Source organism: Cucurbita pepo, chromosome LG11, assembly GCF_002806865.2.
Source record: "Cucurbita pepo subsp. pepo cultivar mu-cu-16 chromosome LG11, ASM280686v2, whole genome shotgun sequence".
NCBI lineage: Eukaryota > Viridiplantae > Streptophyta > Magnoliopsida > Cucurbitales > Cucurbitaceae > Cucurbita > Cucurbita pepo.
In genome coordinates, this window is record NC_036648.1 from 3537500 (window position 1) to 3552173 (window position 14674).

Sequence of the window (14674 nt, forward strand, 5' to 3'; positions counted from 1 at the left end):
CCCATACGCTCACGCTTTCCATTCCCATACTCCTTTTTTCATCGCTCATATCCCAAATTCCCAATCCCCCATTTCTCATCCGCCGCCGCATAACCATCCCAAATGCCCCTTCAAGATTCCGCCGCCGCGAGCGGCGACTCGCTTCCCCACCCACCACCGCCGCCGAAGCCAGAGGGTAAACTCCTCTCTCTGCTTCTCAAGGTTGCCGTCATGATCTTCTTTACCACCCTCTTCTTCGTCTTCCTCGGCCTCGCCACTGCCCTCCTCCTCTTCCACCTCTGCATCGCCAGCGCCCTCCATCGCCGCCGTGCCCAATACCCCGATTCCTCATCTGGGTTCTCCCGTCGTGACCTCAAAAAGCTCCTCCAGTTCCAATTCTCTAATGGGGTCAATCCCCATTCCCAAATTGATTGCTCTATTTGTCTCGATGGGTTTAGAAAGGGCCAGTGGTGTAGAAAACTTGGTGGGTGTGGCCATGTTTATCACCGGAAATGCATCGATTCGTGGTTAGTTAGGGTTTCTACTTGCCCCCTTTGCCGCCGCTGCGTTCGATTGGATATGGAAGAACATAAAATTAATTGTGTAAGCTCTCGCAACTATGAGATTTTGTATGCTCTGTAACCATAACTCTTGTTTAGTTTCTTCTTGTTTTGGCTCTTTCCCCCCCTTATAGATGTATATAATAAGGTTTCTATTTGTTGGTTCTGATATTGCTCTGTTTTCTCTGTTTCTACGATGCTTTTGCTTTTGGTTCTTGTTTTTGTTCATTACTTTTGAGATTCCTTTTGAATTAATCATATTCAAACCTCTTAAAGATACAATGACTTAATTGGACTTATATTCTTTACTTGTGAGATAGAAATTTTTGTTGGGAATTTGTTTAATTGGAAGTTCATTATCTTAGCTTAGGTGAGAACCCGTATGGTTTTGATACTTATTCTCGATCTAAAGGTTAGAGGTTCGAACTTTCGACCAACGATATAGCGTTGGAATGTTGATTGAATTGTGATTGGAGGAAACTTTTCTTCAAAACTTAGAATTTGTCCCAAGACTAATTTGCGTGGAAAAGTGGTGTGGCGTGAGTATTGGTCATCAAATTTGAATATTGACTCGTTCTAGTTATGATACCCATTTATATAGAGTTTATCATCTTGGGGACTTGTTCAAAATCAACCCCAAAATGGCCTAACATTAAGAATGAGGGCGGCTTTTGAGATGTCTTTTGAAAAGTGAAAAGAAGAGTTGTTGAATGATGTATATCTTTCAATTTTAATAAATCTTATTAAAAGTTATTTACATGTTATCTAACTCTTATAAGATCATCTCAATTATTGGTTTCACATGATCTGCACGCACGTACCTATTCTACGAGACAATTTATTACTAGAGATGAGTGGATGACTCTCTAGCAATTTCCATATAATTATAATTATAATCAACGTGACTCTTGTTCTTCATAATATCTCTAACAATCTCTACATAATAACCTATTGTCACTGTTATGAAATGTATATAGGGCACGACCTTATATCATTAAACTCATTTAGTACAAATGTGGACCATGTCTATTGAGACAATTTCACTATTAAAGATTGACGATTCTTTAATTCCCTTTGTGCCTCTGCTATGTGGACCCTTATCACTCGAAACAAGTTCAATATTAGAGATTAGTTAACTACTCCTATAGTTCCCTCACATCGAGGCCTATAAACATGAGCCACATCTTATCATGCTTCCAATTCTATAGACTCACGTGATATAGATTAATCAAACAATACTGAACACCTCTATATGCTATCAAAAACCTCCCTCAGGAAATCCGATCCTCACAAATTCTCTACGGACAATCCCTACTTCCCTACTTCGATCTCTAAGAAAATAAATACAAAATTTTGTGATAATGAAAATTGAAATATTTAATAAATCCTTCCACTTTCAATTTTATGTTTACAAAGTCTATCTACATGTAAAATGTCCACAAAATTTATGAACTTTTAATTTTGTGGCTAACCATTTATTGGAAATTTTAAACTTTTAAAAATTAATTATTATATTAAATATAAATTAAATTTTTTTAAATTGAGTGTCCTTTAAAGTTTAAAACCTAATAATAGAAATTATCATAAAAGTTTAAAACTAAATTTATAATTTAATTTAACCTCTTTTTAATATGTCAATTTTTGACAGTCTACAAGAATTTAATGTTGTTTTTTTTTTTCTATCAAATTAAGCCAGCTCGTTGGAATAAATAGAATTGTCAACTATTTGTACTCATTACCGACAAAAGTCAATATCTTGTTGACATATGTACAAGAGAATAAATTTGAATTAGAGATATTCATTTCACCTGAAGAGGTGAGGGTGGGAGAGAGATTTCTTGATTCCCTCGACCTCGCTCAAATCATTTCTCTGCCCAACTTTATATATATATATATATATATATATATATATATATATATATATATATATATATAATGGTAAAAAATTACATTATTAATTAAAGTTTATTAATATAAACATTCTATTATATTTTTTATTATCAAATGTCAGTAAATTTATTATGCTGTTTTAAAGTTTGTAACAGACCTCAGGTAAGAAAATGAAAATTATTCATGAAAAATTCCTTTCCAACTAAACAAATATTAAAATTAGTTTTGTAGAAATCGAAAAAAGAAGCAAAGAGAAGAATGATAAAGTTTTCTCTTTCTCTTTTTCTATATCAATTTGTACACTGCTAGAAGATATTGTTTGCTTTCACTTGTTGGGTATCACTGTCAGCCTCACAATTTTAAAAAGAAGTTTCCACATATTTGTAAATAATCTTTTCGTTCTCTTCTCGCCCGACGTGAATATCTCACTAATATCAGCCGGACTCATTTCTACCTCCTCGACCCTCTCTTCCAATTACTTCAAAACGCCTCCATCCCAATCTACATTTATTAAAAATTCCCTCGAGTTGCGTATTAAGTTTTTGGAAGAATTTTAATAAGCCAAGTAAACCAAGTTAGGTGGGATGCACGTATTTTTAAATATACCAAATAATGTATCAATTTGTTATATTTTTAAATATCTATGAGTTTAAAAAAAAAAATAAATAAATAAAAGAACATATATAATAAAATGTTATAAAATGTAAATTATAAGCATTTTTGTAAATTTTTGTTTATTAATTTAACGATTTATGAGATGAAATCTTCCTACGGTAAATCTTTGCAAAATAATTAAATAAATATCTTCGAAGATATAGAAACTAAAATGATACTTCAATGTAATTTATAAGAAACGTTTTACTACGTTGGGTTGGTCAACATTTTGACTTAACATCGAAAACTTATTTTAAAAATTTTCACAAAAAATAAATTCAAAATTAATATTTACAAAATAAAACTAAATATGGGAATCAATTTTACTTCATTATATTATTTCAAACCAAATAAAAAGTCAACGGATTTTGTTAGGTGAAAGTGTACGATAATATTCTATTATATTGATTTCCAATTCTTGATTTCTAAATGTATTAGCATATTTATTTTTATAACAAAATAAATCTCACCAAACATATTATATGAAATTTAATCCAATCAAGTTAGTAATTAATGTATTTTATTTTTATATCTTTACACGTTAACTATAACGAAGATATTTTAACGGGATGCTTTTTGCCTTTTATTTTTCCAATAAAAATATTATCGATGACATAATCTAATCATTGATATAAGTATCATATAATGATTATTATTAAAAAGTTTGAAAACCTCTTGCAATTTTTGTACCAGACACCAGTGGATTTTGCGTATTTATTGAATATATTATATATCGACACTGTCTAAAAATTATAACTTTGAATTTAGGTACAACTCTCCACAATAGTATGGATGTTGTCCACTTTGCTTTGGGCTTCCCAAAATGCCTCATATTAGTGGGGAGAATGTTTCTTGATTATAAACGCATGATCATTTTCTAAATTAGCCGATGTGGGACTTCAATCCAACACTCTACACTTTCGGGAATTCAATTACAATCAACCCCTTTTTATTAATCAAAATTTCGTACATTTTTATTTGGGTGAAAATGAAAGAAAACTAATTATCATTAAACTAAATACAAGTAATATCCACGTGGCAACAATAAACAATCTCATTGGAAAACTTGTCGCTTAGGATTTGTATTTAGGAGAACGCCACGACGACGTTTTGTAGTCCTACGTGGCGCATATGATTGCCTATTGGACAAACGTGGTCTCTGCACCTTTCATTTTCTCACCAACCACGGATTTTTGGACAATTTCATTTATTTCTATAATTTATTTCATTTTCAAATATTTTCACATGATTGACCTTAACTTATTCTTATTATTATACGTTCATATTTTCCTTTTTTAATTTTCTCCTCCTTGTACCACAAGTCATCAACATTTTGGAGAGTAATCATTGGCCGTTGCCTTCCTCCCGATCTGATTCTACGCATAATCTATGATTGTGTTTGGGGTAGCTTGGAACAAGTAAATTCATAGATACAATTGAATTGATGTCAAGAATTGCTAACGGTTCGAGGACAACTGTGAAAAGTGACAAAGTTGGCTAGATGAAGAGAATGAGACAGGGAGAGACACAATTAAGGGTGTTAAAAGAAATCCAATGATTCGAAAAACCTGGTCAACTCAATCCAACTTGAACAATGAACTTGTTTAGGTTGTGTTAATTTACGGGTTCTCTCAAACTAGATGGGATCGAACCAAACCATCTTAGATTTTGAAATGATTTTTTTTTTTTTTTTGGGTATTTGAAAAGGAGAATAAAAATGTATTAAAATTAACGTCAAACTCCATTTCATCAACTCCACCTGTATCACCACCTACTCCATATTACTTGGCACCAAAAGCGTTGCTCACAGAAACTAAACCAAAATTTCAAGAACCCCATCAAACCAAATTCTCTCATCCTCCTAATTTTCTCGCCATCCAAACACCCAAAACCGATGGATTCTCAACTTACCAACGCCCAGGATTTCATCTTCCGATCAAAGCTCCCCGACATCTACATCCCAAACCACCTCCCCCTCCACACCTACTGCTTCCAACACCTCTCCCAATTCCACCACCGCCCCTGCCTAATCAACGCCGCCACCGGCCAAATCCACACCTACGCCGCCGTCGACCTAGCCGCCAGACGCGTCGCTACCGGTCTAAGCAAGATCGGTGTCGGACAAGGCGATGTCATAATGCTTCTACTACAGAACAGCCCTGAATTCGTCTTCGCCTTCCTTGGCGCGTCCTATGCCGGCGCCATTAGCACCACCGCAAACCCATTATACAAGCCGGCGGAAATCAAGAAACAGGCGGCCACGGCGAGGCCGAAGGTTATAATTACGCAGGCGGAATTTGTGGAGAAAGTTCGGGAATTTGCATTGGAAAATGGGGTGAAAATTATATGTACGGATTCCCCGCCGGTGGGTTGCCTGAGATTCTCCGAGATCTTAGAGGCCGATGAAAATGAAATTCCGGCCGTGAAAATTAACTCCAACGATGTCGTTGCTCTTCCGTTCTCGTCCGGAACCACCGGAGTTCCTAAAGGCGTTATGCTCACACACAAATCTCTCGTTACAAGCATCGCTCAACAAGTCAGTAAAAACCCGTTAGAAATTACTACTCTCCACGATCATATGATATTATTTACTGGACTTCTTTAAAAATATTCGTGTCAATTGAGATGTATTCCTTACTTATGATTATTTCCTAAATTAGCCTTGACGGAAAATTTGAAAATTCAAATATTTGACCGTTTAATTTTGCAGGTGGACGGAGAGAATCCAAATGTGGATTTAAACAGCAACGACGTGCTTATATGTCTTCTTCCATTATTCCATATCTACTCTCTCAATTCCGTTCTCCTCTGCGGACTACGTGTCGGCGCGGCCATTCTCATCCTCCAAAAATACGACATGTCGTCTCTTCTCCGCCTAATTCAGACCCACAAAGCCACTATAGCCCCCTTCGTCCCTCCCATCGTCTTGGACTTCGCCAAAAACCCCGACATCCACCGTTACGACTTGTCGTCCATCAGAATCGTCATGTCGGGTGCTGCCCCCATGGGCAAGGCCCTGGAAGACACTGTCAAGGCCCGACTCCCCAACGCCACGCTTGGACAGGTAATTCTTAATTTTCTTTTATTTTAATTTACAATTGAAACAATTCTTCAATTTGTTTTATTAAAATATTTTAAAAAACATTATAAAATTATTTTAAATATATAGTATTACCATTATTGTTGGAGTATGATTAATATTAAAGTCAATATATATTTACAAAATATTTAAATTATAAGAGAAAACAGAGATGTTGGTGGGCAACTTGGTGGTTAATTTCTAATTTAAATTTTTGTATTTTAAAGTATAATATTTAATGTTGACTTTTCAAATGGATTTGATTTTTATTTTATTAATTTCGGTATATTCTAATTTTCATAGAAATATAAAAATAGAAGAACAATTCAAACGATACCATTTATATTCGATCATGATATAAGATATTTTTTTTATAAAGTGAGATATTAATTAATTTTTTTTCTAAGTCAAAATTTCTTAATAGTTTTTGGTTAAATTATTATTATTATTATTTTAATCTTTATAGTTTTAATAAATCTTAGTTTAATTCGACTTGAATAGTCTATAAACTCTTAATTATTTTATTTTAAATTGATTTTTCCATAAAAATTATTTGAATTCAACTTTTAAATTTTTAAATATTAATCTCAAAGTATATTATATTTAATGCGTTCTTGTTTGACTGCATTTGAATTTTTAACGTTTAAGAAAAATAATTTAATGATTAACTGTACATTAATTAAACTTCAAATTATGCCTAATTTGATATTATTGAAATTCTTAAGTGTATGATCCAATTTAATAAAATTTAAATGTTATAAAGCAAGTTTAATTTTCTTTTCGAAGACAAGAGGAAAATAATAATTAAAATAAAAAAAAAAGCATAAAATATAATATTTAATGAATTAAAAATAGAAAAATTGAATGTGCAGGGATATGGGATGACGGAGGCCGGTCCGGTTCTGTCGATGTGTCTGGGTTTCGCAAAGGAGCCGTTCGAGTTTAAATCAGGTGCGTGCGGGACCGTCGTAAGGAACGCTGAGATGAAGATCATACACCCTGAAACTGGTGTATCTTTGCCACGTAATCACCCTGGTGAGATCTGCATACGTGGCTCCCAGATCATGAAAGGCAAGTCCCACAATCCACGTCAGCTTTTTAAATTATTATTTTTAACGTCGGTAGACCCCACGACACGACACGACACGACAAATATATAAATGGAAGCCCTGAATATGGTAGAAGAGAATTAATTTTTCAAATAAATGTGTGACAGAAAAATAATAAATGCCTCTATTTATTTATTGAGGTCAGATGTAGGCCTAAATATGATCCATAAAATAATAAATAATGTGTTGAATTAATAAGGCATGTGAAATATAATAATGTGAACAAAATTAAATAATTAATTATTTTTATAAAACAAGATAAGGTATAATTTATAATGGGCTAAATTAGAAGCTTAATCATAAACCAGGTTACCTTAATAACAAAGAAGCCACAGAGAAGACTATAGACAAGAATGGGTGGCTCCACACTGGAGACTTGGGGTTCATCGACGACGACGACGAGATCTTCATCGTCGATCGACTGAAGGAACTGATCAAATACAAAGGATATCAAGTGGCCCCAGCTGAGCTTGAAGCTCTCTTGACTTCAAACCCTAATGTTTCTTCTGCTGCTGTCGTACCGTAAGTTTCCACGTGAACATGATTATGATTATGATTATGATTATGATTATGATTATGATTATGATTATGATTAAGGAAACAAATTGGTTTGATGGTTCATAGAATGGAAGATGAAGCAGCTGGAGAGATTCCGGCTGCATTTGTTGTTAGAACTGAAGGCTCCAAGATTAGTGAGGATGACATCAAGAAGTATATTTCTGATCAGGTGAGTGTTTTTATTTTTTATATTTTTTCGGACGCTCGTAGCTCTTATATTTCCACACTCTTATAAAGAAAGTTTTGTTATCTTCCCAATCGACGTGGGATTTCACAATATCTGCTAGTTGGGTCACTCATTCTCTTCTCCAATTGGTGTGGGACCCTCCAATCCACCCCTTTTCGGGGTCCAGTGTCCTTGCTGGCATACCGCTTCGTGTTCACCCCCTTCAAAGCTTAGCCTCCTCGTTAGCATATTACCCGATGTTTGGTTTTGATATCATTTATAACAAACCAAGCTCATCGGTAGAAGATATTGTCCTCTTTGAGCTTCCCCTTTCGGGCTTCCTTTTAAGGTTTTTAAAACGTGTACGTTAAGAATAGGTTTTCACATTCTTGTAAAGAAAGCTTCGTTCTCCTTCCCAACCCATGTAGGATCTCACTAGGCCAAGCATCCTCGCTGGTACTTATTCCTCTTTCCAATCGATGTGCGACCCTCCAATCCCCCCTTTCAGGGCTCAACGTCCTTGCTGGCACACCCCTTCGTGTTCACCCCCCTTCAAGGCTTATCACTTAATGTTTGACTTTGATATCATTTATAACGACCCAAACCCACTGGTAGGTGATATTATACTCTTTGGGCCTTCTCTTTTGAGCTTCCCTCCAAGTTTTTAAAACTGCTAAATCCATTAGGGAGAGGTTTCCAAACTTTTATAAAAAATATTTAGTTTTCCTCCTCAACCAACGTGGGATCTCACCGGTAGACAGAAACCAAATTGTCTCACGATGTTCTAAACCCATCCAGCATCTTTATCAACCGTTTTAATTAGCCAAATCATGAATCACCGTGGTTGGAGCCATGGTCGAAAAAGCTCGAGTGTGGCCATATAGACCTTTTTGGCTGCAAAGTTATAGCAATATATTTCTTACTAGAACGTTTGGTGGTTGTTATGGCTGCAGGTTATATACTACAAGAAAATCAGGAAGGTTTTGTTTGTGGACTCAATTCCAGTTGCTCCTTCAGGCAAGATCTTGAGGAAAGTGTTAAAAGCTCAATTGGAGAGTGGTGCCTTTTAAATTAGGGTTGGTCACTCAACCAATGGACTTATAAACTTTACAATATCCACATAACTTTGGGTTTCTCTCTCAAAAACAAAATGTATTGAAGAGAGAAAGAGGATGATTCTAAATTAAGAAGATGGGTTTCTTAATTTGTTGTGAATAATATGTAATTTATATCCACTTTCTTATACATCTTCCTTAAGTTGCAATCCAAATGTTTTTTAATATATGATCCGGCTTGAAATTCTGAGCGACCTTTGAAGGGTAGTTTAAAGACAAAAGCGATTTGTGACGACTTAACCTCACCGCTATCAGATATTATCCTTTTTATTTTTTTCTTTTCGGGTTTTCCCTTCAGGTTTTTAAAACATAAATGGTGTTTTGTTTTCCTCCCAACCAATGTGGGACATCACAATCCACCCCCTTTCGGGCCCAGCGTCCTCGCTGGCACTCGTTCCTTTCTCCAATTGATGTAGGATCGCCACCAAATCCACCCTCCTCGGGGCCCAGCGTCTGTATTGACACACTATCTTGTGTCTACCCCCCTTCGGGGAACAACGAGAAGGCTGGCACATCGTCCAGTGTCTAGCTCTGATACCATTTCTTGAAAGTGAAAAATCTATGTTCTGAAATTTCAGAATTAGATGCTGAAGAGCCAGTGAGTGATGCTCGATTACGACGTTATCTTATTCGTGGATTACGAAAAGAATTTATGCCTTTTGTTTCCTCAATACAAGGGTGGGCAAATCAGCCTACGGTAATTGAACAAACCGTAGAATCTTCTTTCAAATCAGGAAGCCTTGGTTAAACAAATGACCACCAGCAACCAATTTTCCCCAAATTCAGAAGATGCGTTGTATGTCAAAGATCAAAGGAGACAAAATTATCATTCAAAGCCTTCATCAACCAATGGTATACAATTCAGAAGTGAGGAGTCGTCAAAGAAGCCACAGTAAAACAATTCATTATGATAGGAAAAATTTTGACACCCTTATCAGGAATGTTTCGTTCTCCCCTCCAATTGATGTAAGATCTCACATATAATGGTTCGAAACTAAGATATTAGAAATTCAACGTTGTCTACTAACAAAAACTAAATTCTAACCACTTTTTTAATTCAAGCTCTCCTCCAATTGTGAGTTATTCTTAATTTTTGTTGTTGAATAAATTACATATATGAGAGATACAAACATTATCTAAATACTTTTAAGTGAATTATATANAAAAAAAAAAAAAAAAAAAAAAAAAAACATTAATAAACAGGATCAAAAGTGGGCCTAACCCATGGTGAATTATTTGTGGAGTAAAACTTTAGGCGCACGCTCTCTTGTTGCAGCCTAGCTACCTTTTAAAGTGAATTATTTTCAATCAATTATATCAATTTTTTTTATATTATTGTCAAAAAAAAAAAAAAAAAAAAAAAAAAGTCACAATAATTATTTAAATAAAATTAAGGGTATTTTACGGGTTGAATTGGACCTAGTTGTAACATTTTCTAAATTAAATCGGAGTCGAACAATTTTCAACTCAGCTCAACCATTAATTTTTTTTAATTGAATTAATTTAGATTCTTTTATCATTTATTAAAATTTTTAAAATAAAAATATAATATTAGTAGATAAAATATTTATTTATTTATTTTTAATTGTTTAATTAAATTTTGTAACTCAATTTATTTTTATTTTTAATTGTTGAAGACAATTCATGCTATTCCATAAAATAAAATACTGACTAAACGGATCATAGGATTACAGTACCTATTATTACAGGGTTAGTAACTAACTAAAAATTTGAGCGAAAGAACACGTTTGATAAACTCATATCTTATTCCCAATCTAAATAAAACAAGTTCTTCATAACTATATACCCGAACTAACAATAAGATTGTGCAAGTCGAACCGGGAGCACACGTACACATTACAATATGCTAACTAACGGAAACTTGTAGACACAAATACACAAATGTTGGAAGGTTAAGAGAAAAGGAGAAGAATTCAGTTGTTGGATTTGAGGCGCAGGAAATGGTTTGGTGAATAATGCCTAAACAAGTTGAAAGCAGAGAGGAAGGAGATGAGAAGCATGGTAAGGACAGCTGCATAGCCACAAAGGAAAGCTCCGGCAGCTTGGTAGCAATATCTGTGGAATCTGTTGCACAGCTTCATCCATTGGAACTCCTGGTTGCCCCTCACCGCCACAAACGCCGCCTCCATCCCCGCCGTGTTCGCCGCAAATGTTAGGTAAGCAACCGCCTGCCAATGTCAGTTCAAACTACTTTAATTCCAATCTAAATTTTTAAACTAACTTTTCTAATTATTTATATATATATATATATATATATGTAAGGAAAAAAAAAGAAAAAAAAAAGGAAAATAGTTTGGGGGCCTAATTGGACATATTATATGATATTATTTATGTGAAATATATAATTTTTTTAAAAAGTGATGATTTTGTTCTTATTTGCAAAAGTTTAATATAATTTCATAACCCAAAATAAATTTATGTCTACTTTGAAAAATATGAAAACAAAAAGAAAAAGACCAAAATCAGACCAAAATTGAAAATGTATTTGATTTTTAAAAATTAGAGAGATTCGGGTAATAGAACTAAACATTTTTTATACGGGTATGAAAACCTTTTTAATAGACACCCTTTAAAATTTTTGAGGCGAAGTCCGAAAGAGAAAGCGCAAAAGAGACAATATGATATGTTATCGAATTGTTACCTGATCGATGGAGAAGGAAAGCCAAAATAGGTGTAAGTGAAAGTGAGTTTGTAATTGGAAGGGAGGTTTTGGGTGAGCTGAAATCCAACATTTGGAGAGTTGAAGAATGTTGTAAGCAGCTGCGATGGAGTCCACATACATGATCACTCTGTAAAGTTACACCCAAATTCAAGACACAAAGAAAGAAACAAACAAAGGTTGATGATTTAAAGGGCTTACTTGAGAGCACCCAAACTTCTGAAAGAGGCTGTCTTGTCCACTCCAAAGATCTGTGTGGTTTCCTTGTCAAAACCCATCAAGAAAACTGTCAAAACCAAGCAAACAATGGCACACAATCTGAGTATCCATTCAGTTCTTGCATCCCCAAACCCCATTGCTGCCACTTGTTGTTCAGAATATTGAGAGGGCAGTCGGGTGGTGCCTTTATTTATGGTTTCTGGTTGGGCACACATCAGGTACACCACTTATTCAAAAGGAAGGGGAACTATTCCATCTCTTCACCATCCTTCACCCAACTTCCTATGCTATTTATTAACCCTACACTTTGCTTTCCATACTTCATTTTCTACTCCTCTNTTTTTTTTTTTTTTTTTTTTTTTTTTTTTTTTTTTTTTTTTTTTTTTTTTTTTTTATGAAATCGAGAGGCTACATCGTCATATGGCCTTCACAGCAACATCGTCATATGTACAGAGATGCAACTACCCTAGCTTCGGTTCTTTGGCCTTCACAACAACATCATCATATGTACAGAGATGTCTTACCTTTACCTGAGTAGTATGTGACTTGAGTAAGTAATCACATGCAATCATGTTTGGGACCTATTCTTTCATAAAATATCGTGACATCACCATGGTCTCTACTTTAGTCCGAACAAAATTAGATGTGTAGTATTTCTCAGCACACGGTGCATGTATGCGCACATGAACCCCTAGGTGAGCTCGCTTATGTACCCCCTAAACCTGACCTTCAACAAACGTACACTTATGCTGTCAGAATGCCATGGAGGGAAGAGAGTGCGCATAGTATTATGGTGTACACAATATCATAACATAACATCATAATGTACGCGTGTGTACTAATCATAACGAGGAAGTATCCTAATACACGTTAACATACAATATGCATGGAGTCCCTATAGCTTAAAATCATGGCATGTATCCGTAATACAAATTATACCTTCGTTCATTTCATTCATAACTTAATCATTTATGTCATCTCATATTAACCCTAAAACCATCTATATTTTCGAAAATTTAAATTTTAGATTTAGTTATCCGTTACATTTAATCTTTGAATACTTTCCGGCATGGATAATGATTTGTGGTCTTTGTTATCATTAATATTATTAGGGAAACGGTGTGACATGTTTTTAACTAACTTTTTGTCAATTTGGTGTGAAATTCGGTACAAACTTAGATAGTAAGACATATTATATAGTTTATGTTATATAAAAAAAGAATGGTTAAATTTATAAATTAATTAAAATATATTTGGAAAACATTATGTTAAAAAATATTTACCTTGTTTTATTTTTTTTTATTCATAAATATTTTATTAAGCATTGAAAGGAAATATTAATCACACTAGAACATTCATATTCATGGATGATTGCTTTCAACACATTTAATAATAACATCTACCTTTCTCATAAATGAATGATATAATTTTTTTGGTTAAATGATTTTAAAAGGGAATGAATTAAATAATCCTTTATACATTTTGGTTTTGGTTCAGAGTTCATGTGGTAAGCGATTGAAATTAGCTCAGACTCTCGCAAGCCAATGACATGACACTATGTTAAGCGATTATCAGAGAAAAACGACATCCAAGTAACTTGATGAATTTCGGTAATTTGCACTATGTGAGGAGGTAGAGAACACCAAACGTAATGAATGTGATAGAAACAATTTGAGGGTTGGAATGATCGACAAAGACACAAACGACGAAAAACGGAGCGACAATCATTATCGTGAAGGATAATTGAAGCTTAAACGTTACATCAGTGGTGATTTAATATGATATCATAATAGTAGATTTCACCATTAATTACTAAGATTTTGAGTTTAACAGTGATTTAACGGGTTCAATTACTTACCTAACTTAGGGTCGTAGAACTTAATCGATCCATTGGGTAAATAATGGTAAAGAAAAAGGAAAATAAATTTTGAGATTGATACTACATCCATATTGTGGGCTATCTACAATAGACATTGATTGCAATTTGGTGAGCAAACATGTTAAGGATTGAAACCCCATTTAACACACCATATGCAATTTGGGGACCAAACATGTAAAGTTTAATTAAAAATGAAAATGGGTGTTCCATTATTGCTGCTTTGTAGCAGAGGTTTAAGCAGGCTAGACAAGACAACACACAAGGCATTGCATAATAGTAAGGCTTTGCATTCAATCATTTCACTACTACTATTGCACTATTATGTACTTAGGGTTTATGAGTCACAAGCCTCTCCCTTAACTCAATTATTGAATTAAACTATTAATATTACCCGCTTGTCAACTACTTTTCACTCTCTATTGTAACAGTTCAAGTTCGATGCTAGTAGATATTGTCTGCTTTGGTTCATTGCATATTGTTGTTAACCTCACGGTTTTAAAACACATCTGCTTGGAAGAAGTTTCTACATCCTTTTAAGAAATGTTTCGTTCCTCTCTATCACATAAAATAGAAGATATGTGTGACACCCGAGTAAAAGAGTGGTACGTAAATTAATCGATATCACAACCAAATGAGAATAATCTTAAGAATAAGATCTCAGAAATGATTAAAAGAATTGAAAGTTACTATCTATACGAATAAGGTGTACTTTCCTTTTCAATAACTCAATTAGAGAAATTCGAAAGTTTATGTTTTGCTTGGAGCAATTCTATGTTGGGTGACCTC

The 14674-nt window shown here is 34.3% G+C and overlaps 3 protein-coding genes across 4 annotated transcripts; 2 read left to right on the plus strand and 1 right to left on the minus strand.

Annotated features, from left to right (window-relative positions):
* On the plus strand, positions 1 to 787 carry LOC111805894 (RING-H2 finger protein ATL56-like). The gene has a single exon (XM_023691178.1). It carries the CDS (start codon positions 103 to 105, stop codon positions 619 to 621), a length of 519 nt encoding a protein of 172 aa, XP_023546946.1. The 5' UTR covers positions 1 to 102; the 3' UTR covers positions 622 to 787.
* Positions 788 to 4862: 4075 nt separating this feature from the next.
* Positions 4863 to 9265, plus strand: LOC111805816 (4-coumarate--CoA ligase 2-like). The gene is made up of 6 exons (XM_023691051.1): positions 4863 to 5619; positions 5794 to 6147; positions 7035 to 7233; positions 7580 to 7793; positions 7896 to 7998; positions 8949 to 9265. The coding sequence occupies exons 1-6, from the start codon at positions 4978 to 4980 to the stop codon at positions 9063 to 9065; spliced, it is 1629 nt and encodes a 542-aa protein (XP_023546819.1). The 5' UTR covers positions 4863 to 4977; the 3' UTR covers positions 9066 to 9265.
* Positions 9266 to 10859: 1594 nt separating this feature from the next.
* Positions 10860 to 12191, minus strand: LOC111804981 (CASP-like protein 2C1). 2 transcript variants are annotated; one of them, XM_023689829.1, is made up of 3 exons: positions 11992 to 12191; positions 11773 to 11891; positions 10860 to 11299 (listed from the first exon to the last, which is right to left on the minus strand). In XM_023689829.1, exons 1-3 carry the CDS (start codon positions 12144 to 12146, stop codon positions 11091 to 11093), a joined length of 483 nt encoding a protein of 160 aa, XP_023545597.1. In that variant the 5' UTR covers positions 12147 to 12191; the 3' UTR covers positions 10860 to 11090. The 2 variants fall into 2 exon arrangements, with proteins under 2 accessions (XP_023545597.1, XP_023545596.1); XM_023689828.1 differs by having other exon boundaries at positions 11773 to 11920.
* Positions 12192 to 14674: the final 2483 nt, after the last annotated feature.